We start from the raw sequence: 25,746 nt of genomic DNA on the forward strand, positions 1-25,746 counted from the left end.
AATGCTAAGCGAGTAAAGTTTGAGATGTTTTCTAGACATCGATCACGATTATTAAAACTTATTATTATTGTTTTTAATCGCAGCCGTTACCAGGATACCGCATACGTTCTCTTTCCGTAATTTACGTAGGCTCGTACTGATTGGCTAGCTCATCTTTTTTTTTTTTACCCGAATTACCCGGATCCGGAAGAAGGTCTTCATGTCAGATAAAGAATGCCAAAACAAGAGGTTTTCTCACCTGTATTCCGGCAACCCCCGCCCCCTCTTCGCATGATTGGCTAGTAATGTCCAGCCTTCTCCACTCGGATTGGTTTTTACGGTGAGCTCACGTAAACCTACCCAATCGTAACGTAGGAGGCGGGGTTTGGTCAGAATACGGGTGAGGAAAAACACCGGGAGGAAAAAAAACAAAAAAAAAATTGTCATGTTTTGACAAGGAAACAAGCGAAAGAGAAAAGTCCGACATTTTAACAAACGTCTTAATATTAACAAATATCAGCGACTCGTCCATCTTCACTTCAAGTCAAAACAAGCGCTAAAGTGAGAGGTGAGAGTCTTGCAGCTTGTGCGGTCTTTCGCTACGTTGAGTTTTACCTAGCTATCTTGCTAGCTAACGTTAGCTACGCCTAGCTGTTAGCCTGTGACACAGCGCTCCGTCTGAACTTTAACAACATGCCGAAACGTTGTTCTAGAAACGACCAGAACGGGTCGAAATGAAGCGTTTATTGAGTAAAGTCTCGGCGCGATGCGAGCTGTGCCTCGGGTCCATGTCAGTGGCTAAGTCAACAAAGCAAGCTAGAGCGCTAACTAGCATTAAAACAACCACACGGCTCTTTAATTAGCGCTTAAAAGTTTAGCAGGAGAGTTCCCACCGGACATGACGTCACTTGCTGACCAGTTTAAGTTTTTTGTTTTTAAAAAAATAAAATAAATCAGCTTCTCTCGCTTCTCCAATCCTGTATAGAGACGCGGCTGTGCCGATTTATCGCTCGGACGGTATACCGCGATATACTGGAAAGCTGATTTGTTTGACGCTGATAGTAACTATAAACATTTATTTTAAAGTTCTGTTGTTCCAGGCTGAACGTATTCGTCTCGGAGCGTCTGGACTCGGATTCCGCGTTGTCATGGCGGGTCGACCCAACGGGCCGGCCGCGGGGAATAAGATCTGCCAGTTTAAGCTGGTTCTGCTGGGCGAGTCGGCCGTCGGGAAGTCCAGTCTGGTCCTGCGCTTCGTCAAGGGCCAGTTCCACGAGTACCAGGAGAGCACCATCGGAGGTTCTTGCTCGCTGACCGCTTCCTCCGTTATTCATCGCCGAGTTTAAATGACCGACCGACTAATCCCGACCCTGTGTGTGTGTGTGTGTTTTTCTTTGGCGTCTAGCGGCGTTCCTCACGCAGACCGTGTGCCTGGACGACACGACGGTAAAGTTCGAGATTTGGGACACAGCCGGACAGGAACGCTACCACAGCCTGGCACCCATGTACTACAGAGGAGCTCAGGCGGCCATCATCGTCTACGACATCACTAATTCGGTGAGAGGACGCTCCCTCGTTCGCTCACACACACACACACACACACACACACACACACACACACACACTCTCTCACTGTGTGTGTGTGTGTGTGCAGGACACGTTTGTGCGAGCGAAGAACTGGGTGAACGAGCTGCAGAAACAGGCGAGTCCCAACATCGTCATCGCGCTGTCTGGGAACAAAGCCGACCTAGCTAACAAGAGAGCTGTCGATTTCCAGGTGTGTGTGTGTGTGTGTGTGTGTGTGTGTGTGTGTGTGTGTTGGATTGACAAACTGCTATTGTAACGTTGTGACGTGTGAATCGGAACAGGAAGCGCAGGCGTACGCCGATGATAACGGCCTGCTGTTCATGGAGACGTCGGCCAAAACCGCCATGAACGTCAACGAGATATTTATGGCCATTGGTGAGTCCAAACACACACACACAATGCCAACCATTTTAGAATATTTCACATGCAGGGTTTGTTGTTAATTGCTGTACATAGTGTGTTTTTTTCCTTGTAGGAAGAGGAAGAGGCTCAACAAAGGGGCGGAGTTTAAGATAAGATAAATCTCATCAGCCAATCACAAACCTAAAGCTGGCTGCTATCTTTTGAGTTGAAACGAATGCCGCTATAGACACGATTGTTCGATCAGTCGGCTGATCAGCTCTGGCTTAGCTCCGCCCCTTTACCGGCCTCATCAGCTCGGAGAATATCTGTTTGCTGGTGCTAAGTCGCTCGTGTTCTAACGTGCGCTTCTCTCTCCTACAGCGAAGAAGCTGCCGAAGAGTGAGCCTCAAGCTGGGGGAGGCGGGGCCAGCGGGCGGGGCCGGACAGGCGTGGACCTCCAAGACTCCACCACCCAGAGTTCCACAGGGAAATGCTGCAACTGATTGGCTGATTCCGGTAGCAAAAATGGGTCCAAACAGAGACGCAGAGGAGCCGAAGACGAGCGCCTGGCATTTATAGTGATGATGATTATGATTCCTTCAGAGATTATGTTTTTGATCTTTTTTTTCCCCTAAAGAGATCATATAAGCTAGCACTTCCTGTCTCTCTCTCTCTCTTTCACTTCCTGTCTGGTTTATCCATCTTTTATGAAAATACTAACACCATTCGTGTCTCAAAGCTCGTTTTAAAAAGGAAAAAAAACAAAACAAAAACACAGTAACGCAGCTGTCAGGGTTGTTTCGGTGGTGGGTGGTGCGTGCACCACTTTTCCCTCCTCCCCTTTGTTATTTAGTTTTTGTCCCATTTTTGTTGCGTAATGATCTTAACGATGAGCTCACAGCGGGAATCTTACACCCAAATCATTTTGTGCACAAACTGTGAGTGTTGTTTTTATCGCAACGGTGGACACCATGGCATTATTATCGGGGTTCTGTGTGCATGTGTGCGTGTGTGTGTGTCTGTGTGTGTGTGGGATGTGTGTGGGGATGTGCATTACCTCTGACACCTGAAGAAAAGTTTTTAACATCGTGGTTTTTCAATCTGTAAAGAGGGGAAATAAAAAAAACAAGGAGGGAAAGATCTGTGTGTGGTGTGCTTCCTTGCTTCCTCAGCATGACCGGAGCTATGAATATTCATGAGTATGCAAATTCAAAAGCACCTAAACGGGGCGAATACAAGTTTGCCATCAGGATCAATCTCGAATTACCTCGCCATTTCCTCACAGATTTATCGAACAGCGGGTCAACCCGTCCGAATATAACATAACCATGATGACCATCTAGATTAGCTAGGTAGGTTAGCGTACAGGTTCTGCAACCAAAGTTTTTTTTTTCACAGTCACAATAAAAGCAATGAAGTATGTTTTATGACCTCACAAAACGAGCTAATCCGTAGCCCCGCCCCCAAATCGACAGAAATAGAAAAAATGTCTCCTCGAGCTATTCATTTTAAGCGATATTAATTAACAAAAAAAAGTACATACTATGTTGAAATATTGAGACGCTATATTAAAGCAGAATAATATCTTATTAATAACAAAATAGCGAGTTTCTAAGCAGAACTAATGAAATATTACGAAAGTAATAACGACATATCTTGACAGATTAAGTTAAAATACTGAGGTAATGAAATAGTACTCTGCTTCCGTAGGAACGTGTTTATCATCATGTCGTGTTTCTAGGGGACGCGATTTCACGACGGACCCGCGTCCTCAACGTTTATTGGCTGATTTCGACAAGCCTCGATCTGATTGGCCAAACCGAGGTCCTTCTCGCTGAGAGTGTCGACTGAAATCCGCCCGAATCCCAAATGGCTAGATTGTTTGAAACGTAGTGCCCTAGGCAGGGTGTCGGAGGGGCCTTTTTGTGCCCTGTGTAGGACACCTATCTAGGGAGTAGGGAGTGATTTGAGACGTGGGGTTTTTGCTTGGTGTTTAATGAGGTCTCGGAGGAAAAGGGATCCGCTATAAGAGCGAACTGTTGTTGCTGTATGTATATGAGATGAGCTGAGCTAAGATAAGATATGTTCCACGAATGTATATATAAAATTGATATTATATAGACTTTGGGCTCGTGCTGCTACCGGTTTCCATATTTTGTCCTGCTAGCACACTTATCTTGATTAGCGGCTAGCGCGCGCAGGTAGGCGCACACTCGTTTGATAAAACTCGGGTTTTGTGTGTTTAGATAAATAATGGAATTCTCCGAGACGTCCCAGACATTAAAGAGACACTGAATAAGAGCGTTTAAACGGAGTACTGATGTTTAGTAAGTGCTAGCTGATGTTTGTAGGCTGTTAACCTTCTGTAGTGGGTGCTTTTATTTGCATTAATTTGCATAAATTTGCATAATTAACACGTGCCGAAGTCTAAACCCTATCGAAGTGTTCCAGTAGTTTATGCACCCTGTAATGAGTCATATCTGCTCTCTGTCATTCCAGAAGATGTCCTTTCATCCTGGACGCGGATGTCCACGAGGGCGGCCTCCACCTCAGAATTACCCTCCTGTACCCCTGCGTTTGCCCCCTCCTCAGTCGCTTGCGCCCTCCGTGCCCCCTCCGTACCCCTATGACCCCTCGACGCCACACTGTTCCGCTTACAGCCCTCAGTGCACCAACACCTACATGCCCAACATGCCGCCTCGTCCCGAATTCCCTCCCTACCCCGTCCCAGCGCCCTCGCAGGGTCCACAGTGCCCTTTGCGCCCTCCTTTCCCGCCCCCGCCGCTGCACCAGGGCTTCCCAGAACCCCCTAATTTCCCCCCACCCCCTTTGCCTGTCCCTGCAGGTGGCCCCGCCCAATCTCAGGGCTCATATCCTTATGTCCCGCCTCCGCCTCCTCCTCCACCTTCAATGCCTCCTTCTGTACCCTTTCAACCTCCTTACTCCATGAGTTACCCTCCACAGTCCCACCTACCTCCTCTTCCGCCTAATTTCTACCCCCCGTCTGAATCCGGGTCCTTCAAGCCTATGGAGCATTTCCATCACTTCAAGGGCGACAAGTCGCCCGAACGTCCGCGACGTCACAAAAGCTACGGGTACGGTGGGTACGGAGAGCGGCGGGAGCGAGGGCGGAGTCCGGACAGGAGACGACAGGAAGGAGGGCGGTACCGGTCGGAGAACGAGAGGGGCCGGACCCCGCCGAGACACCGGAGCCGAGAGCGCAGCAGGTAGGCGAATCATTCGAGCGGTTGCATTTCTAACATGGCTAGATGTTTCTAACATGGGTATGGTTAATGTCGTTGCCCTTCGCTCAGGGAGCGCTATCGTCACCGCGACAGCAGGAGCTCTCCTCCGTCGGACCGTCACAGGAAACGAGCACGCAGCCGCTCAGCGAGCAGAGAGAGAAAACGTGGACGAGTGGAGGAGGACCGAGAGAGAGAGCGAGAAAGGGATCGAGAAAGAGAGCGGGAGAGGGAGAGGGACAGGGAGAGGAGGGTGGAGGCGGCAGGAGGAAACCGAGAAAGGAGCTACAGAGAGACGGAGGACGAGGAGGAAGAAGAGTTGCTGAAGCCGGCGTGGATCCGCTGCACACACGCCGAGAACTACTACTCCAACGACCCCATGGACCAAGTGGTAACGTTATTTCTCTTCTATCGTTAGCTAAACTTGTTCGTTTATCCGCTTAAAAACAAGCCGACCAGGGCTGTGCGTGTTTTTATTTACTTCTCAAACTCCTCCCTCTCTTCCCTCCGCAGGGCGACTCGACGGTAGTGGGAACGAGCAAGCTGAGGGACCTGTACGAGCGTTTCGAGGAGGAGCTCGGACGACGGCAGGAACGCGCCAAATCCTCCCGCCCCAAGTGGGAACCGCCCAAAACCAAGCTGGACCTGGACCATGGTACGATTCTCTCTTTTACACACTGATACCTGACGAAATACCCAGCAATCCGAGTCCAGAAAAGACACCGCCCCTAACGATAATAATAATAATCATACATACTAGCCTTTATAAATACGTGAGCACTTGCGTACTTGCCTGTGTGCATACTATCATGCATATTTAACAGCATGCCTCCTGGAATATTTGCTTACGTATGATTACATGCACACTTGCTTACGTAGCTACTTGCGTACTACGTTACGTTACACGCTTACTCGTTTGCATGCTGCAGTATTATTAATATTAAATGTTTCATCTCGATCCTCATTCAGTATCTGAAGCACTCAGTGTGTGTGTGTGTGTGTGCGCACGCGTGTCGCAGACGAGAGCTCGAGCGATTCGGAGTGCGACTCAGACGGGGACAGCAGTTGCTCCAGCAGCTCCGACTCGGAGGTGTTTGACGTGATCGCAGAGATCAAGCGTAAGAAAGCGCACCCCGACCGGCTGCACGACGAGCTGTGGTACAACGACCCGGGACAGGTCCGTACACGCCCACCCACGGTGTTTCTCTACACTTTACGTCGAACTTTTATTCATTTCAAAATGACGACGAACGAATAATTAGCGCGTACGTAGCGTATGTCCGATGTGTGATTGTGTTTGTCCTGAAGATGAACGACGGTCCGCTGTGTAAGTGCAGCGCTAAGGCCAGACGCACGGGAATCCGGCACAGTATCTACCCCGGGGAAGAGGTGAGCACTTGATATCACACGCTTTTTAATGTGTTTTAATCTCCCGGCCAATCGGGTTGATCAATCAGATGATGAAAAATGGCGAGTCGGAAGTGAGGAACTCTGAATAAATTGTAGTCGCTTTAGAGGTGCCAATAATTAGTACTAGATATCGTCGTATTTAACTTTGACAATATCGTGGGGTTTTTTTAAAATTTACTTCCTGGTATTTTTTTTAACCGTGTAGACGGTGAAGCCGTGCCGTCCGATGAACAACAACGCCGGTAAACTCTTCCATTACAGGATCACCGTGTCTCCGCCCACCAACTTCCTGGTGAGTCTCCGTCTTTCCGTCATCGCTCTTATTTATTCCTTTATCCTCCTTTCTTTTTCCTTCTACAGCATTGTTTATCATCTAAACAGAGTGTCTTTATCTTATTAATCTCTCTCTCTCTCTCTCTCTCTCTCTCTCTCTCTCTCTCTCTCAGACGGACCGGCCGACGGTGATCGAGTACGATGATCACGAGTACCTGTTCGAAGGATTCTCTCTCTTCTCACACACTCCTCTCACTAACGTAGGACCGGGTTTGGTTAAAATACCTATTTGTGTCTACAGAATTCTAGCATTTCTATGAAGAGCGCAGGCCGAGTGAGACGGAGGTAGTGAGGAGTGCGAGGGTGGGACAAACGATGATGATCACTGATTGGTCATGGAAAACAGTGGGACCAGTCAGTGATTCGTTGTTGGGAACAATAGGGATCAGTGATTGGTTGTAAGGTAGAATGTTGATCAGTGATTGGGAACAAAGCTGATCAGTGTTTGATCGTGGAAAATAATGGGAGCAAACAGTGATTAGTTGTTGGGAACAGTGGTGATTGGTCAATGGGAAAAATGGTGATCAGTGATTGGTCGATGGGAACAATGGGACCAGACAGTTATTAGGTTAGGAATGGTGGTCAGGGATTGGTTGGTTGTTTGGGAGAATGGCGGTCAGGGATTGGTGTTTTGGGAGAATGGTGGTCAGGGATTGGTTGTTTGGGAGAATGGCGGTCAGGGATTGGTGTTTTGGGAGAATGGTGGTCAGGGATTGGTTGTTTGGGAGAATGGCGGTCAGGGATTGGTTGTTTGCAAGAATGGCGGTCAGGGATTGGTTGTTTGGAAGAATGGCGGTCAGGGATTGGTTGGTTGTTTGGGAGAATGGCGGTCAGGGATTGGTTGTTTGGGAGAATGGCGGTCAGGGATTGGTTGGTTGTTTGGGAGAATGGCGGTCAGGGATTGGTTGGTTGTTTGGGAGAATGGTGGTCAGGGATTGGTGTTTTGGGAGAATGGTGGTCAGGGATTGGTTGTTTGGGAGAATGGTGGTCAGGGATTGGTTGGTTGTTTGGGAGAATGGTGGTCAGGGATTGGTGTGTTGGGAGAATGGTGGTCAGGGATTGGTTGTTTGGGAGAATGGCGGTCAGGGATTGGTTGGTTGTTTGGGAGATTGGTGGTCAGGGATTGGTTGGTTGTTTGGGAGAATGGTGGTCAGGGATTGGTTGGTTGTTTGGGAGAATGGTGGTCAGGGATTGGTTGGTTGTTTGGGAGAATGGTGGTCAGGGATTGGTGTGTTGGGAGAATGGTGGTCAGGGATTGGTTGTTTGGGAGATTGGTGGTCAGGGATTGGTTGTTTGGGAGATTGGTGGTCAGGGATTGGTTGGTTGTTTGGGAGAATGGTGGTCAGGGATTGGTGTTTTGGGAGAATGGTGGTCAGGGATTGGTTGTTTGGGAGATTGGTGGTCAGGGATTGGTTGGTTGTTTGGGAGAATGGTGGTCAGGGATTGGTGTTTTGGGAGAATGGTGGTCAGGGATTGGTGTTTTGGGAGAATGGTGGTCAGGGATTGGTTGTTTGGGAGATTGGTGGTCAGGGATTGGAGACGAAGAACACAAGTGCACATACATACTGAACTGTTTTTTTTTTTTTTTGGAGATGAAGAACACAAGCGCACATTCTGAACTGTTTTTCTCTCCGTGTCTCAGATCCCGTTATGCAGAGTGATTCGCTTCAACATTGATTACACCATCCACTTCATAGAGGAGATGGCACCCGAGGTCAGCCTGCACTACACCTCCACCTGCTCTCCTCCTTTTCCTCTATTCTGTTCATTTACTACATAACATTATGTAGTTATCATTTTCATTTAGCTAATTATCTGTGTGTGTGTGTGTGTGTGTGTGTGTGTGTGTGTGTGTGTAGAACTACTGTGTTAAAGGTCTGGAGCTTTTCTCTTCATACCTCTTCCAGGACATCCTGGAGCTTTACGACTGGAACCTCACAGGTACCCTAATGTTACTGTTCCTTAAAAGAACAAACAGCAGCTTGTCGTGTTCCCGAGAAACCCCAAAGCAAATACCTCTGACACTGGAGACTCCTTCCAGAAATGCTGAATACACACCTCATTACAGAACTTCCCCATATCAAGGATTTAAATTAAACGGGTTTAGTATCAGTGGAGCGTCCGCTGCACACGTCCCTGGGAACGAGCTGTTGCTATAGAAACGGTACTATATCAGAACGAATGTGTTTAATATAAACCTGAGCTAGAGCTGCTGCTGTAGAGAATTAAACACCCCCTGACGACCAATCAGAGTCCAGCGCTGTGTGTATGTTGATGTTGATGTTTCTGACAGGTCCAGAGGACGTGGAGTCTCCCGTCTGCCAGAGGTTTCACTTCATGCCTCGCTTCGTGCGATTCTTACCAGGTTCGTTTTCCTTCCTTCCCTTCTTCCCTTCGTTCCCTCCTTCCTTCCTTCCTTCCTGGTCGTCCTCCTCATTATCCTCTCTTCCTTCCTCCCCTCCTTCCTTCTTTCCTGGTCGTCCTCATTATCCTCGCTTCCTTCCTCCCCTCCTTTCTTCCTTCCTTCCTCCCTGGTCGTCCTCCTCATTATCCTCTCTTCCTTCCTCCCCTCCTTCCTTCCTTCCTATTCGTCCTCCTCCTCATCCTCTCTTCCTTCCTTCCTTCCTTCCTTCCTGGTCGTCCTCCTCATTATCCTCTCTTCCTTCCTCCCCTCCTTCCTTCCTTCCTATTCGTCCTCCTCCTCATCCTCTCTTCCTTCCTTCCTTCCTTCCTTCCTTCCTGGTCATCCTCCTCATTATCCTTCCTCCCTTCCTTCCTTCCATCCTCCCCTCCTTCCTTCCTTCCATCCTCCCCCCCTTCCTTCCTTTCATCCTCCCCCCCTTCCTTCCTTCCATCCTCCCCCCCTTCCTTCCTTCCATCCTCCCCCCCTTCCTTCCTTCCATCCTTCCCCCCCTTACTTCCTTCCATCCTCCCCCCCTTCCTTCCTTCCATCCTTCCCCCCCTTACTTCCTTCCTTCCACCCTTCCTTCCTTCCTTCCTTCCTTCCTTCCTTCCTTCCTTCCTTCCTTCCTTCTGGTCATCCTCTCACCCTTTTCTGGACTCCTGTCCTTCTCTCCTTCCTCGTGGTATACCTCCCTTCCATCTGGACTTTGTTTCTTCTGATCTTCTTTCTTCTTGTCCACCATTCACTACTTACTTCCTTCCTTTCTTACAAGCTTCCTACCTTCTGTTAATCCCCCTTTTCTTTCTGGACTCTCTTCTTAATTTCCCTCCTTCAGCTAATCCTCCCTTCCCTTCAAACTTCCTTCCTTCTGGTAATGTGTGTGTGTGTGTGTGTGTGTGTGTGTGTGTTTCAGACGGAGGTAAAGAGGTGTTGTCTATGCACCAGGTCCTGCTGTATCTGTTGTGCAGTAATAAACCTCTTGTTCCTGAGGAGGAGATCGCGAACATGCTACAGTGGGAGGAGCTTGAGTGGCAGAAATACGCAGAGGAGTGTAAAGGCATGATCGTCACTAATCCCGGCATGGTACGATCCACAAGTGGGAAATACACACACTCGGAGCTCGTCAGCTTGTATCACTATCTGTGTGTGTGTGTGTGTGTGTGTGTGTGTGTGTGTGAAACAGAAACCCAGCTCGGTGAGGATAGACCAGTTGGATCGGGAACAGTTTAACCCGAACGTCATCACGTTCCCAATCATCGTCCATTTTGGAATCCGTCCGGCTCAGCTCAGCTACGCAGGAGACCCTCAGTAAGTGTGTGTGTGTGTGTGTGTGTGTGTATGTGAGAGAGAAATACCTTTGATCTGATCTGCTACACACTAGAACTATAATAATGGTCTGATGATGATGATGATGATGATAAACTAGCGTGGCGGTCCAATACAACATATACATCACAAAAAACACAGACTTTAAATGTAAGAAAAGCTGAAGGCCAGCAGGGGGCGCTGTGAGATAAGAAATGAGATTGTGGAGTGTTTCGATCGATCAGTGTGCTTTATAATGTCTTACATTAGGGAATCCATTAATAATTAACGTGTGTGTGTGTGTGTGTGTGTGGTGTTTATGGCTTGAAGAAGAGATCAGGTGTGATGGCATACTATTTCAGCCTCAAAGTGCTCTGTGTGTGTGTGTGTGTGTGTGTGTGTGTGTGTGTGTGTGTGTGCGCTCTGATCTAAGAATAGACCGAAGGTTTTTGGCCTTGTGAGACCAGATAAACAGGAGCAGCGGCTCTGGAGCGAGTCGATACGAAGTGGGATTTATTATTTTTTATTTTTTCAGTGTTTGTCACACTCCTTCATTTGGGACACGTCCAATTATTTTTTGTCCTCCTGGAACCGAGCAATTTTAGTGCAATGCGGTGCAAATGATAAGCACACACACACACACACGCACACACAAACTGTCATAAGATCTATTAAGACCTGGATACATGCAAAAAAGTTGTGTCGACTTGTATCTCGTTATTTTAAGATGGTGTGTTGTTCTTTTTCCATTTGTATCTCGTTAGTTTGACTTTATTGGTGTTTTCCAGATGTTTTGTTATTTCAAAATTTCTTTATTTTGATTTATCTCTATTTCAAGATAATATTATTTGGCGTTATCTCATTATTTCAAGATGATATTTAGTGTTAGCTGAATTATAAATAGTTGAAATAGTGAATCGTTCTCATTGCGTGCGCTGGGATGTGATTATTCATACCACCCTGCTGTTGAATTCTGATTGGTTGAAAGATTTGCTTATAGGGCGTGTATGGAAGATGCAAAATAAATCCAACATGGTGTGCGTGTGTGTGTGCGCGCGCGCGTGTGTGCGCGCGCGTGTGTGCGCGCGCGTGTGTGTGCGTGTGTGTGCATGTGCGTGCGTGTGCGTGCGTGTTTGTGCATGTGCGCGCGTGTGTGCGCGCGTGTGGTAGCTGTGTATGATGATTTCGTTTACACTGCTGAAGTAAACCGAACTTTATTCTAGTTGGCACGTGGGTACATTTTCCATTTCGGAACAGTAATTCCTAAATCTTTGTTTTTTCACGGGGTTTTATCGTCTAGTGACGAATGGAAAGGGTTCTGTTAACAGTTCTGCTTTATACAGAGCGTATTCAAATGTAGAACTATAGGTACTATATAACACCGGGTTAATGAATGATTCAGATGAGCTCCTGATGAGTGTGTGTGTGTGTGTGTGTGTGTGTGTGTGTTCCTTCAATTAGGCATAGATGACAAATGTGTGGATGGACAGCAGGGACTTCATTATATTGTCCTGAGATCCAGAGAGACGGAGATTGAGAGAGAGGGAGAGGGAGGGGCTGTTGCTGAGACAAGGAACAGTAGAACTCATAACAGTGTTCCGATTGGCTGAGAGCGGTGCTGTACACTGTGTTCCGATTGGCTGAGAGCGGTGCGGTACACTGTGTCCCGATTGGCCGAGAGCGCTACACTGTGTCCCGATTGGCCGAGAGCGCTACACTGTGTCCCGATTGGCCGAGAGCGCTACACTGTGTCCCGATTGGCCGAGAGCGCTACACTGTGTCCCGATTGGCCGAGAGCGCTACACTGTGTCCCGATTGGCCGAGAGCGCTACACTGAGTTCCGATTGGCCGAGAGCGCTACACTGAGTTCCGATTGGCCGAGAGCGCTACACTGTGTCCCGATTGGCCGAGAGCGCTACACTGTGTTGTAATGTGTTACAGCAGTGGTGTTCCTCAGGGCTTGAGGCTTGTCCCGCCAGTTTCTTACACACATTTAAGGAGGTTTAATGATCCTTATGAATAATGTCCTCTTAATGTACGGCCATTTGAGACGATAATAAACACGGTTATTGATGTATGGCGTTAGACCCGTGTGTGTGTGTGTGTGTGTGTGTGTGTGAGAGAGAGAGAAATAATGTGAATAGTGTGTTTTTAATGTGTGTGTGTGTGTTCCCGCAGATATCAGAAACTGTGGAAAAGCTACGTGAAGCTGCGCCACCTGCTGGCTAACAGCCCCAAAGTGAAGCAGATCGACAAGCAGAAGCTCACACAGAGAGAGGTAGGTTGTTGCATCGTGTGTGTGTGTGTGTGTGTGTGTGTGTGTGTGTGTGTATGCTAGTTTAGTTTATTCCAAACCCATAACGACCTGCTGTTTTCTGACCTCCTCACACTCTCAACCTCATTAGAGAGGTGTGTGTGTGTGTGTGTGTGTGTGTGTGTGTTCTGGCTGATGTGCGGAGTAGACCTAAACAAGCAATTGGGATGCAGCCCTTGATGTTGTGAGATGTGCGGCTGGTGGTTAGCGCTAACCCAGCGAGACGATAGCCCCTCCCCCCTCCGCCCCTGTCGAGAGAGCTGATGTTCGCTTGTCGTCGTTTCAGCGACTCGTCCCCTCACGCGCCGCACGTACACACTAGTTGCGGTCTCCGGAGGCCCTGTGTGTGTGTGTGTGTGTGTGTGTGTGTGTGTGTTTTTTTGTTTGATGCCTGAAACTTGTATCCATGTCTCTGTTATGATTCCCTTAACTCGAGTCCCGATCCTGAGACTCATGGGTAATTTACACACTCCCGCTCACTACAGGCGGCCCGAAGTCGTGGTCCATCTGTGGTAGAAAAACAGTGTTTGTGGAGGAACATGCGAGAGGCTGCGGGTGTCAGTGTGATATCATCGTCCCGTCTCCCGCTAACTTTTACACCTTGTACCTGTTAGCAGTCCCGCTAACGTCATCTCCTCGGGCTAACGATGCTAACGCTGGACAGTGTTCACGCTCTGGATTGCCTGATTTAGAGTGTGTGTGTGTGTGTGTGTGCGCAGGAAGCTCTGCAGAAGATCAGGCAGAAGAACACTATGAGGAGGGAAGTGACGGTGGAACTCAGCAGCCAGGGCTTCTGGAAAACCGGGATACGATCCGACGTCTGCCAGGTACACGCCGGAGTGTTTCCGTGGGAACGCTACTCCAGCACTCACGCTGGTTTCAGTGGTTCTGTGTAACACCTGCGGCTAACGTTGAGCAGAAATCTAACACACACACTTCTTCAAACACCTAGAGAACTACAACAAGTGAAAAATGAAAGAGACTGAAATCCAATGCTTGTGTTTTTCTGGAAATTAATGTGTGTTGAAATGAAGTGTGTGTGTGTGTGTGTGTGTGTGTGTGTGTGTTTCACACTTTGATCTATCTTTCCATCAGAAGACCTGTTAATAAATAATGAAGCGCTGATTGAATTCTCTCTTCTGTGTTGTTTTCGATTGTCTGTCTGCTCAGTAATCCTTCTCGGGGGGTGTGTGTGTGTGTGTGTGTGTGTGTGTGTGTGTGTGTGTGTGTGTGTGTGTGTGTGTGTGTGTGTGTGTGTGTGTTACAGCACGCAATGATGCTCCCTGTTCTGACCCACCACATTCGGTACCACCAGTGTCTGATGCACCTGGACAGGCTGATAGGTTACATGTTTAAAGAGCGATGCCTCCTGCAGGTCAGCCTGCACTTTTAGCTTGTTTCCTCCCTCACTTCCCTCTTCCCCCCTTCCTCCCTGACTTCCTCATTTCCTTCCTCCCTCACTTCCCTCTTCCCCCCTTCCTCCCTGACTTCCTCATTTCCTTCCTCCCTCACTTCCCTCTTTCCCCTTCCTCCCTCACTTCCCTCTTCCCCCTTCCTCCCTCACTTCCTCATTTCCTTCCTCCCTCACTTCCCTCTTCCCCCCTTCCTCCCTGACTTCCTCATTTCCTTCCTCCCTCACTTCCCTCTTCCCCCTTCCTCCCTCACTTCCTCATTTCCTTCCTCCCTCACTTCCTCATTTCCTTCCTCCCTCACTTCCCTCTTCCCCCTTCCTCCCTCACTTCCTCATTTCCTTCCTCCCTCACTTCCTCATTTCCTTCCTCCCTCACTTCCTCATTTCCTTCCTCCCTCACTTCCCTCTTCCCCCCTTCCTCCCTCACTTCCTCATTTCCTTCCTCCCTCACTTCCTCATTTCCTTCCTCCCTCACTTCCCTCTTCCCCCCTTCCTCCCTCACTTCCCTCTTCCCCCCTTCCTCCCTGACTTCCTCATTTCCTTCCTCCCTCACTTCCCTCTTCCCCCTTCCTCCCTCACTTCCTCATTTCCTTCCTCCCTCACTTCCTCATTTCCTTCCTCCCTCACTTCCTCATTTCCTTCCTCCCTCACTTCCCTCTTCCCCCCTTCCTCCCTCACTTCCTCATTTCCTTCCTCCCTCACTTCCTCATTTCCTTCCTCCCTCACTTCCCTCTTCCTCCCTCACTTCCCTCTTCCCCCCTTCCTCCCTGACTTCCTCATTTCCTTCCTCCCTCACTTCCCTCTTCCCCCTTCCTCCCTCACTTCCCTCTTCCCCCCTTCCTCCCTCACTTCCTCATTTCCTTCCTCCCTCACTTCCCTCTTCCCCCCTTCCTCCCTGACTTCCTCATTTCCTTCCTCCCTCACTTCCCTCTTCCCCCTTCCTCCCTCACTTCCCTCTTCCCCCCTTCCTCCCTCACTTCCCTCTTCCCCCTTCCTCCCTCACTTCCCTCTTCCCCCCTTCCTCCCTCACTTCCTCATTTCCTTCCTCCCTCACTTCCCTCTTCCCCCCTTCCTCCCTCACTTCCTCATTTCCTTCCTCCCTCACTTCCCTCTTCCCCCCTTCCTCCCTCACTTCCCTCTTCCCCCCTTCCTCCCTCACTTCCTCATTTCCTTCCTCCCTCACTTCCCTCTTCCCCCCTTCCTCCCTCACTTCCCTCTTTCCCCCTTCCTCCCTCACTTCCCTCTTCCCCCCTTCCTCCCTCACTTCCCTCTTTCCCCCTTCCTCCCTCACTTCCCTCTTCCCCCCTTCCTCCCTCACTTCCCTCTTTCCCCCTTCCTCCCTCACTTCCCTCTTTCCCCCTTCCTCCCTCACTTCCCTCTTCCCCCCTTCCTCCCTCACTTCCTCATTTCCTTCCTCCCTCACTTCCTCATTTCCTTCCTCACTCACTTCATTTCCTTCCTCCCTCACTTCCCTCTTTCCCCCTTCCTCCCTCACTTCCTCATTTCCTTCCTCCCTCACTTCCCTCTTCCCCCTTCCTCCCTCACTTCCCTCTTTCCCCCTTCCTCCCTCACTTCCCTCTTTCCCCCTTCCTCCCTCACTTCCCTCTTCCCCCCTTCCTCCCTCACTTCCCTCTTTCCCCCTTCCTCCCTCACTTCCTCATTTCCTTCCTCCCTCACTTCCTCATTTCCTTCCTCACTCACTTCATTTCCTTCCTCCCTCACTTCCCTCTTCCCCCCTCACTTCCCTCTTTCCCCCTTCCTCCCTCACTTCCCTCTTTCGCCCTTCCTCCCTCACTTCCCTCTTCCCCCCTTCCTCCCTCACTTCCTCATTTCCTTCCTCCCTCACTTCCTCATTTCCTTCCTCACTCACTTCATTTCCTTCCTCCCTCACTTCCCTCTTTCCCCCTTCCTTCCTCCCTTCATTTCCTTTCTTCCTCAGTTCCCTTTTTTCTTCCTCACTTCCCTTCTTCTTCACTTCCTTCCTCACTTCCCTCTTCCCCCTTCCTTCCTCATTTCCCTTCTTCCACAGTTCCCTTTTTTCTTCCTCACTTCCCCCCTTCCTTCTTCACTTCCTCACTTCCTTCCTCATTTCCTTCTTCACTTCCTCACTTCCTTCTTCACTTCCTTCCTCACTCCCCCTTCCTTCCTCACTTCCCACTTTCCTTCTTCACTTCCTTCCTCACTTCCTCCCTTTCTTCCTCACTTCCCCACTTCCTTCCTCACTTCCCACTTTCTTTCTTCACTTCCTTCCTCACTTCCTTCCTCACTTCCTTCCTCACTTCCCTCTTTCCTTCCTCACTTCCTTCTTCACTTCCTCACTTCCTTCTTCACTTTCTTCCTCACTTCCCTCTTTCCTTCCGCACTTCCACCCTTTCTTCCTCACTCCCCCCTTTCCTTCCTCACTTCCCTACTTCCTCGCCCTCTTTTCTTCCTTGTCTTATTGCTTGTTTCCATCTTCATTTGTTTGCTTCTCTACCGTTTCCTTCCTTGTTTCCTTTCTCGCTTCCCTTTCTTCCCTGTCATGTTTTGTTCATGACCAGTGTCTTGCTTCTCTCTCTCTCTCTCTCTCTCTCTCTCTCTCTCTCTCTCTCCCTCTCTCTGACAGTTTCCCCCTCTCCGTTCTCTCCTGCTCCTCAGCTGGCCGAGGTTCAGTTTCTTTCTTACACGAAGCGTTAATAACGCTGATAGAGTATCGATGAGAGCATTTTTCCCCCTTTGTTCTCTCCATCCATTCCCGCGTTTCTTCTCCTCCTCAGCTGGCCATGACTCACCCGAGTCATCACCTGAACTTTGGGATGAACCCTGATCACGCTCGTAACTCTCTGTCCAACTGCGGCATCCGCCAGCCCAAGTACGGCGACAGGAAAGTCCACCACATGTACATGAGGAAAAAAGGTGCACAACAAACACTAACATCTCACACACACACACACACACACTCACACACACACACACTCACACACACGTTTAATATCCTCTCCTCTTTCAGGAATCAACACATTGATTAACATCATGTCCCGTCTGGGTCAGGACGACCCCACACCTTCCAGGTGGCTATATTACTGTTGTTTGATCGTGTGTGTGTGTGTGTGTGTGTGTGTGTTTGTCTGTCTGTGTGTGTGTTGTTAAATATGTCGCAATCTCTTTGACAGGATTAATCATAATGAGCGTCTGGAGTTTCTCGGTGATGCTGTTGTTGAATTTCTAACCAGGTGAGTGTGTGTGTGTGTGTGTCTGTGTGTCTGTGTGTGTGTGTGTGTGTGTGTCTCGGTGTGTGTGTAATCGTTATGCTGATATTTTCTCTCCAGTTAAAGATTGAAAGTCTCCATGACAACCGGTAATTTAGGGACCGGAGACGTCCAATAGCGCAGACTGTGTAATTGCCGCCGCTATTATTAATCCAGACAGCACCTCGTACACGCAGAGACGGAACACGCGTCACCTCCAGCTCCGCGTCCGAACCCTTTCACACCTGGCGGTGGGACGTCTAGGCCAAGACGATTCAAGAACCCGCACACACACCGGACCAGCCGTGCGGTACCCTTAAACCCGCACAGGGTTCAGACAGAATAGCTTCCTCGGCCCGTTGCAGGCGCCTGAATGTGCTTCTTTAACCTGTGTGTGGAACCCTGCACAGTACCACCTGACCACTAAAGGGTCCCGTGGAGTCCCCCGTGGACAACCAGAACATCCCTGTGGTTCTGCTGGTACTGTTGTATGGGGACAGCCTTCAGTTCTGCCAGCGACCCCAGGACTCGTTTAGGGAAAGACCCAGCAGGTTTGCCTCTGTGCCCCTCTCTCTCGGACAGAGGCAGAATTTAGACGTGAAAAAGTACACCCGCTTGTTCAGAACGGTATCATTTCTACTCCACATGCTTCCTCGTTCAGAAGAACGACCGTCGTTCGGGTATCTTCGGATTCTGGTTTGAGAAGACCCAGGATCACGCCGTAAAATCGCTGGCATTCGCGACAGAGTTGTTTCCTCACATTGTAACCAGATATTTATTTCGGATCGGACTCGGATCGGACTCGGACCTAACGTGTTTTTGGTGTGTTCTCCTCCTCCAGCGTGCACCTGTACTACCTGTTCCCCAGTCTGGAGGAAGGAGGATTAGCGACGTATCGCACTGCCATCGTTCAGAATCAGCACCTCGCCATGCTGGCTAAGGTGAGAAACATGCCGTATGTGATTGGTCCGTTTGCTCCGACGCTGGTTTGTGATTAGTCCGTTTGCTCCGACGCTAGAGTGTGATTAGTCCGTTTGCTCCGACGCTAGAGTGTGATTAGTCCGTTTGCTCCGACGCTAGAGTGTGATTAGTCCGTTTGCTCCGACGCTAGAGTGGGATTAGTCCGTTTGCTCCAACGCTGGTTTATGATTAGTCCGTTTGCTCCGACGCTAGAGTGTGATTAGTCCGTTTGCTCCGACGCTAGAGTGTGATTAGTCCGTTTGCTCCGACGCTAGAGTGTGATTAGTCCGTTTGCTCCGACGCTAGAGTGTGATTAGTCCGTTTGCTCCGACGCTAGAGTGTGATTAGTCCGTTTGCTCCGACGCTAGAGTGTGATTAGTCCGTTTGCTCCGACGCTGGTTTGTGATTAGTCCGTTTGCGCCGACGCTGGTTTGTGATTAGTCCGTTTGCGCCGACGCTGGTTTGTGATTAGACCGTTTGCTCCGACGCTAAAGTGTGATTAGTCCATTTGCTCCGACGCTGGTTGGTGATTAGTCCGTTTGCTCCGAGACTGGTTTGTGATTAGTCCGTTTGCTCTGACGCTGATTTGTGATTAGTCCGTTTGCTCCGACGCTAGAGTGTGATTAGTCCGTTTGCTCCGACGCTAGAGTGTGATTAGTCCGTTTGCTCCGACGCTAGAGTGGGATTAGTCCGTTTGCTCCGACGCTAGAGTGTGATTAGACCGTTTGCTCCGACGCTGGTTTGTGATTAGTCCGTTTGCTCCGACGCTAGAGTGTGATTAGTCCGTTTGCTCCGACGCTAGAGTGTGATTAGTCCGTTTGCGCCGACGCTGGTTTGTGATTGGTCCGTTTGCGCCGACGCTGGTTTGTGATTGGTCCGTTTGCGCCGACGCTGGTTTGTGATCGGTCCGTTTGCTCCGACGCTGGTCTGTGATTGGTCTGTTTGCGCCGACGCTGGTCTGTGATTGGTCCGTTTGCGCCGACGCTGGTTTGTGATTGGTCCGTTTGTGCCGACGCTGGTCTGTGATTGGTCCGTTTGCTGGTATGTAACGCTCGGCCTGCCGCTCTCCCTCAGCTCTCCGTCAGTCTGCGTGTGTAATTAAAGCTGAGATTATTGCAGGGATAATGTACAACACCCCCATGAGGAATTAAAACCTCGCTCTGCCCCCCCCCCCACCCCCCCCCCCCCCCCCCCCGCTTCCTCCGCACACTTTTTTTTTCTCTCTCTCTCTTTTCCACATCAGACATCCGTAATCATTCTATAACACGAGGGAGAAAAAAGCAATTACAACTTTCACTTCCCTTCACGACGACGCTCCGGCACCGCAGTTCAGCGGGTTTCGCCGCAAGACAAAATCCGTATCAATCACATCTCCTTGTTTTTAAATTGGCTGGTTGGCAAAAAACAACGACGAATTCAGTTAAATGTGTTTCACTATATTATAACTCCAATTCTTTGCGTTTATACCAGTTGTGGTTCATTCATTAGTTTATTAGTTTCTGTTTGTGTATTTATTTTTGTTCATCTGTTATTTATTTGTGTGTATTCAGTGTCCTCCATTAATATTGGCACCCTTGGTAAATATGAGCAAAGGCTGTGAGAAATTGTCTTTTATTGTTTAACCTTTTATTTAAAAAAAAAAAAAAAAAAAGTCCCCAAAATACTCTGCTCTCATGGATATCAAACAATTTCAAACACAACACCGTTAAATATAGGTGTGCAATAAATATTGGCACCCTTTTAGTCAGTACTTTGTGCTAGCTCCATTTGCCAAGATAACAGCTCTGAGTCTTCTCCTATAACGCCTGATGAGGTTGGAGAATACATGGTGAGGGATCTGAGAGCGTTCCTCCGTACAGAACCTCTCCAGATCCTTCACATTTCAGGTCCACGCTGGTGGACTCTCCTCTTCAGTTCACCCCACAGGTGTTCTATGGGGTTCGGGTCAGGGGACTGGGACGAACATGACCGCCTTTGCTCATATGTACCATGGGTGCCAATATTATCGGAGGGCGCTGTATTCAAAAGAAAAAGAAGCGCGTGGGAGTTCTTTGGTGGTGTTCCAATTCATCACCTAAACAAAAACCTAAAACAAAACGTTTCTCCGCTCCAGTGTGTTCCGCCGGACGTCACGCCTGGCCTCGTTCCAATTCAGAAGAAAAGAAAAGTTTTCACAATGAAGTGGTGTTTGTTGTTTTATTTTAAATTTGCATAAACCTTGTGTGTGTCTCTCTTTTTTTTTTTTTTTCTTTTTTAAATAATTTTTTTTACTTTGGCCTTGTTCCAATTCTCTTGTTTCGGTTTGTTTACTTCTGTACGCTCAAGAACACTTGTAATTATCTCCCTTAAAAAAAAGAAAAAAACTCAGCCAAACAAACCCCCGTCTGCGCGAGACGTCCTCGTAATTCTCTGTGAAGTCGTCTCTCCTCCCCGCGGGGTTCACGTTTATTCGTTTCTCTGCAGTTCTGTCTTTTTTTTTTTTTCTTTTTCTTTTTTTCCCCCGCCGTTGACTTTTTGTTTTCAGTTTTGTTTTTTTGTTTTTTTCTTCGACCTTTTTATTGTTTGTTTTTGTTTTCGCCGTATCTAACGAACACGCCGATCCGTCACGTAGCCGCGAATCGAAGCGGCGGTGCGGTGCGACACGGCTTTACGGGGGAACGGCGAAGGAGACGGATCGGTTGTTTTTGAAAGCCGTGATTAAAGATGCACATGGGAACGCGAACGAAAAAACTAATCACTCGGAGGCTAGCGCTAACTGAACCGCCTGTTGTTGTTTTTTTTGGGGGGGGGGGGGGGTGTATTAACATATTTCCAATGCAGCACTTTCACACACGTGTACTTTCGTACTTGCTCATCCTACTAAGTTGTCTCCTTGCGTCTCCTTCCCCTTTTTATTTTCCCGATGCGCGGGTCGTACGACCTAGCGCTAACGCTAATGCTGACGTTAGCGTGTGTTTATTTCCTGCAGAAATTGGAACTGGACCGCTTCATGCTGTACGCACACGGCCCGGATCTGTGCCGGGAGTCTGACCTCAGACACGCCATGGCTAACTGCTTCGAGGCTCTTATAGGTGTGTACACACACACACACACACACACACACACACACACACACACACACACCGATTGTGGCAGCGGCTAACTCTAGCTAGCTTTAGCATGTTAGCCGGGTGTGTAAAATAAGCAGTGATGAAATGCTCGCTGTTAGCGTGATGTGAAAATTTAATATCAGCACTCAGCTGGTGTCATTTCCACAGCTCCTGCTTTTCTTTTGATTTATTACTTTATGCTTTATTGCTTTGTGTGTGTGTGTGTGTGTGTGTGTGTGTGTGTGTGTGTGTGTGTGTGAGAGAGAAACACAGAGGGACATTCATTACTGGTATTGATTTCTTAACATCTAAATCCCAGTGGAGACACGTATATCATCTAAAACGCCGCGCACACACACACACACACACACGCGCACGCGCACGCAAGGACAGACAAAGCAATATTGTGTCTGGGTGCAGAAAAATAAATAAATAAATCTGACCTCTTAGGGAAATGATTAAACTGTTGATTAATCATGTCTTCTGTTTTATATTTAAATTTCCCACGTCCTTCTTTACACTCGTGCGCTGCGTGCATGCACGCGAGCACACACACACACACACACACACGCACGCTAGTATAAGTTAAGTCACCCGAACCTGTACGTTTGAGGTAGGTTATTAGATCACGGATTTATGTGTATTAATTGACACCACGGCGCCACTGCGTTCTGGATTGTGATTGGTCAGAAGCAGCTCTAACGGCAGCACAGCTCGGTCTGATATGTTATTGTTTCTATAGTAACCGCTCGTTCAGGGGGGGCGTGCATGACCGACACAACACAGACAGACGGGTAGAAAGATGGACAGACTGGTAGAAAGATGAACGGATAGACAGGTAGAAAGACGGACGGACGTGTAAAAAGACGGATGGGTAGACGGACGGATGGACAGGTAGAAAGACAGACAGATGGGGACGGACGGGTAGGAAGACGGACAGACGGGGACGGATGGGTAGGAAGACGGATAGACGGACGGGTAGACGGACAGACTGGGACTGACGGGTAGGAAGACGGATAGACGGACGGGTAGACGGACAGACTGGTAGAAGGACAGACGGGTAGAAGGACGGTCGGACGGGGACGGACGTGTAGAAAGACGGACGGGTAGGAAGACGTGACAGACTGGATCGGATGGGTAGAAAGACGGATAGACGGGGACGGACGTGTAGAAAGACAGACGGGTAGGAAGACGGACAGACGGGGACGGACGGGTAGGAAGATGTGACAGACTGGGGCGGATGGGTAGAAAGACGGATAGACGGGGACGGACGTGTAGGAAGACAGACGGGTAGGAAGACGGACAGACGGGGACGGACGGGTAGGAAGACGGATGGACAGACTGACGGACAGGTAGGAAGACGCACAGTCGGACAGATGGGTAGAAAGACGGACGGACAGACAGGCGGGTAGAAAGGCCGACAGATGAATAGGTAAATGACAGTAATGGACAGACAGGATGTATGGACAGACAGACGTCGTCGGGGGAACTGCGGTATGAAACGCGGATACTGAGAGCACACAGACAGGGAAATCGGGAGGGAATAAAGACAGACAGACATGGAGACAGACAGACAGTTTAACAGTCATGTCTGTTTTAGAACAGGGATGTCGTTTTGACAGGAAATGAGGTCACGTCTGAATTGGAGCATATAATTACCATCTGTGTTTGTCTCTCCAAAAAAATGCTGAGGAGGGATGAAATAGACGGGATGTTGCGATGATGGACAGACTCCGTCTCTCCCCGTCTATTTCCCTCGTCTCTCTCCGCTGCTGTCAGCGAAGGGATGAGGATGTTTAGGGAGGAATGTGACTGACGAAAGAGCCCGGCAGTGCTTTGATGAGGCAGAAGGAAAAAAGGAGATGACTCAGCACGTTCCAAGCAGAAAAAGGAGAGGAATAAAAATGTCCAACGATAACCAGAGCTGAAACGGGAGTCAGTGGGATTACACTCACGGCATCTGGCAGACGCTCTCATCCTGAGAGACGTACAATTATCTCCTCGTGTTTTATACACCTGAGGGTTAAGGGACTTGCTCAAGGGCCCAGCACTGGCAGCTTGGCATGCTGGGATTTGACCTCGTGACCTTCCGATCACGAGTCCAGTGTCCTAACCACTGAGCTACCCCTTCCCACCTGGAGCACTCTAGAATTATCACTGAGATCACATCGGTGATTATGCGCGTGTGTGTGTGTCTTGGAGTGTCCCTCAGTACATGGTAGAAGTTATATGAAGTAAATATGGACCTCTACGGGTTTAGAGCGAGTCTGTAGGATTACACAGGCGTCTCTAGGAGTCTACGGAAGGCCAAGCTAGCAGAGTAACGTTAAGCGTTACCGCACTGCCACTAATCGATCATACCGAAATTAATAAACAGCAACACAAAGTCGGAATGGACCCCAGGAGACAGATAGCACACAGAATGCCTCAATTTTCTGATTTCTTTTTGTGAAGGCCACGTGGCTGTAATGAGCCGGTCACAGGCACCGTCAGCGCTTTTTTTTTTTTCATTTATTTTAAATTTCCATCACACACTCGCTGACTCTGCTCTTCGCCATCTCTCACACTCCTGCCGCCGCGCTCACCTCTGAAACATCCTTCACGTTTGATCAAACCTTCAGCGGATCTCCGTGAGGTGGAGATACGGGAAGACGTATTAGCGGAAATACGTTATGCGTCTAAGAGATATTAAAAAGAGGTTTTAATTAAAAATGCGGGGGGGGGGGGGTGTAAGAAATACTGAAAATTCATTATCTGGAAAAAGATTGATCCAAAACGTGAAGAAATGGCTGCTAAGAAACTTCAAAAGTTAAAGAAATGCATAATCTAGCAAAGAATGTTGGGAAATGTTCCGTCAACAGTTTGCTTGTATTTGGTTCCATCCATGTTGCCTTCGATGTTCAACAAGATCTCCAGCTCCTCGTGCCGAACAAGCAGGCCTTGACCCTGATGCCGCCACCACCGTGCTTTAACGGTGCTATCTAGGTGTGTTGTAGATCTGTGAGGAGCTGATAACGTTGCTGAGCTCAGCCAGTGAGCGCTGTAACCCCTTCAGCGGTGTCGCCGGGCTCTCGGGCTCTTCTTCGAACTGCGCTACTCACCCGAGCACTCGGTTTGGCAGTATGTGGGTCGTGCAGTACTTTATTTCCCCTCCCGTTGTTATGAGGGATATCACAGTGCTCCAGATCGGTTCCTCCCAACAAGCTTCACGTTCCTTGGCGGTTCCTTGGTCTCCATCATAGCAAGATCTAATCCGATCCGCTCTTTCAGCTGTTTTTCAACCGCACACGCGCACCTCGTTTAACATATTGAACGTGAGGGCTCGAGTGAATGAAATACTAGTCCTAATTTAGATTGCGATAAGAACGGGGAAGGGGGTGAATACTTATTAATTAAGCCCTGTTTGGGGTTTGTTTTTTTTAAACAGTTTATCATGTATTTCTGTAGAGAGTCCCTTCAGAAGGCGCAGATAAATCTCCCGACTCTAATAAACTGAAATTTTTTGTTGCATCACCAGCGAAAAGAGGCATAATCACTGGGGGGGGGTGAATACTTTCCGGAGGCACTGCAAGTTATAGTTTCCTTCTTAACATGCTTTAACTTTTCCTCGTGTAGCTTCCTTACTTTTTATAGCTGCTTAACGTCTTTAGGTTTTATTCACGCCGTGTCACTTCCCCCTCCGCTGAACTCGGCTTTTTATTTCCTATTCGCTTGTTTGTTTTTTCAGCTTCTGAGCTTCTTACTCTCTCTTCAGCTTATTCTTTCCTCTCTTTTTTTTCTAGCTTCTTTACTTTGTGCTTGTTAACTTTTTCACCTATTTGCTTCTGGCTTTTTCTTTTCTTTCTTTTTTTGCCGTTTCGACGGCTCTGTTCCTCCTCCTTCGTTCTGGCGTGTTAATTTTGTTTAGGTTTTATTTACTCCTGATCCTCGATAATGAACAAACGGAACGAAAGAGGCTGGGTTTTTTTTTTTCTTCTTCTCGAGTCGCGCTAATTTCCATGATGAAGCTGATTTTTGTGATTAGCGCGAGCAGATGGAGGGGATTTGGGGTTAAAGCCGAGGAGAGATGGGATTATCTCTGACTCGCTGAGGATTTCTGGGGTTTTTTTTGTTTTGTTTTGTTTTTAACAATGTGCAGTGGAG

General features: G+C 48.7%; 2 protein-coding genes across 6 annotated transcripts in view; both read left to right on the forward strand.

Annotated features, from left to right (window-relative positions):
- Window positions 1-373: 373 nt before the first annotated feature.
- Window positions 374-3,048, forward strand: LOC108274320 (ras-related protein Rab-5C). Of its 2 annotated transcripts, none has more exons than XM_017484425.3 (6): window positions 374-547; window positions 1,066-1,278; window positions 1,385-1,536; window positions 1,634-1,756; window positions 1,848-1,941; window positions 2,290-3,048. In XM_017484425.3, the coding sequence occupies exons 2-6, from the start codon at window positions 1,128-1,130 to the stop codon at window positions 2,409-2,411; spliced, it is 642 nt and encodes a 213-aa protein (XP_017339914.1). In that variant the 5' UTR covers window positions 374-547; window positions 1,066-1,127; the 3' UTR covers window positions 2,412-3,048. The 2 variants fall into 2 exon arrangements, with proteins under 2 accessions (XP_017339914.1, XP_017339913.1); XM_017484424.3 differs by having other exon boundaries at window positions 1,080-1,278.
- A 762-nt stretch (window positions 3,049-3,810) lies between these two features.
- Window positions 3,811-25,746, forward strand: part of drosha (drosha ribonuclease III) — a 38,875-nt gene continuing 16,939 nt past the window's right edge. The window contains exons 1-21 of one of the 4 annotated variants that reach the window (XM_053685072.1): window positions 3,811-3,955; window positions 4,408-5,135; window positions 5,223-5,541; window positions 5,664-5,805; window positions 6,170-6,327; window positions 6,459-6,539; window positions 6,766-6,852; window positions 7,007-7,093; window positions 8,536-8,607; window positions 8,753-8,834; window positions 9,187-9,258; window positions 10,211-10,380; window positions 10,481-10,605; window positions 12,781-12,880; window positions 13,636-13,743; window positions 14,184-14,291; window positions 17,084-17,222; window positions 17,317-17,377; window positions 17,480-17,539; window positions 18,396-18,495; window positions 21,483-21,585. In XM_053685072.1, the coding sequence (XP_053541047.1) occupies window positions 4,411-5,135; window positions 5,223-5,541; window positions 5,664-5,805; window positions 6,170-6,327; window positions 6,459-6,539; window positions 6,766-6,852; window positions 7,007-7,093; window positions 8,536-8,607; window positions 8,753-8,834; window positions 9,187-9,258; window positions 10,211-10,380; window positions 10,481-10,605; window positions 12,781-12,880; window positions 13,636-13,743; window positions 14,184-14,291; window positions 17,084-17,222; window positions 17,317-17,377; window positions 17,480-17,539; window positions 18,396-18,495; window positions 21,483-21,585 (2,899 nt within the window). In that variant the 5' untranslated portion in view covers window positions 3,811-3,955; window positions 4,408-4,410. The other 3 variants (XM_053685069.1, XM_053685071.1, XM_053685070.1) reach the window with 3 other exon arrangements.

The sequence above is a fragment of the Ictalurus punctatus genome, chromosome 13, assembly GCF_001660625.3.
Source record: "Ictalurus punctatus breed USDA103 chromosome 13, Coco_2.0, whole genome shotgun sequence".
Classification (NCBI taxonomy): Eukaryota; Metazoa; Chordata; class Actinopteri; order Siluriformes; family Ictaluridae; genus Ictalurus; species Ictalurus punctatus.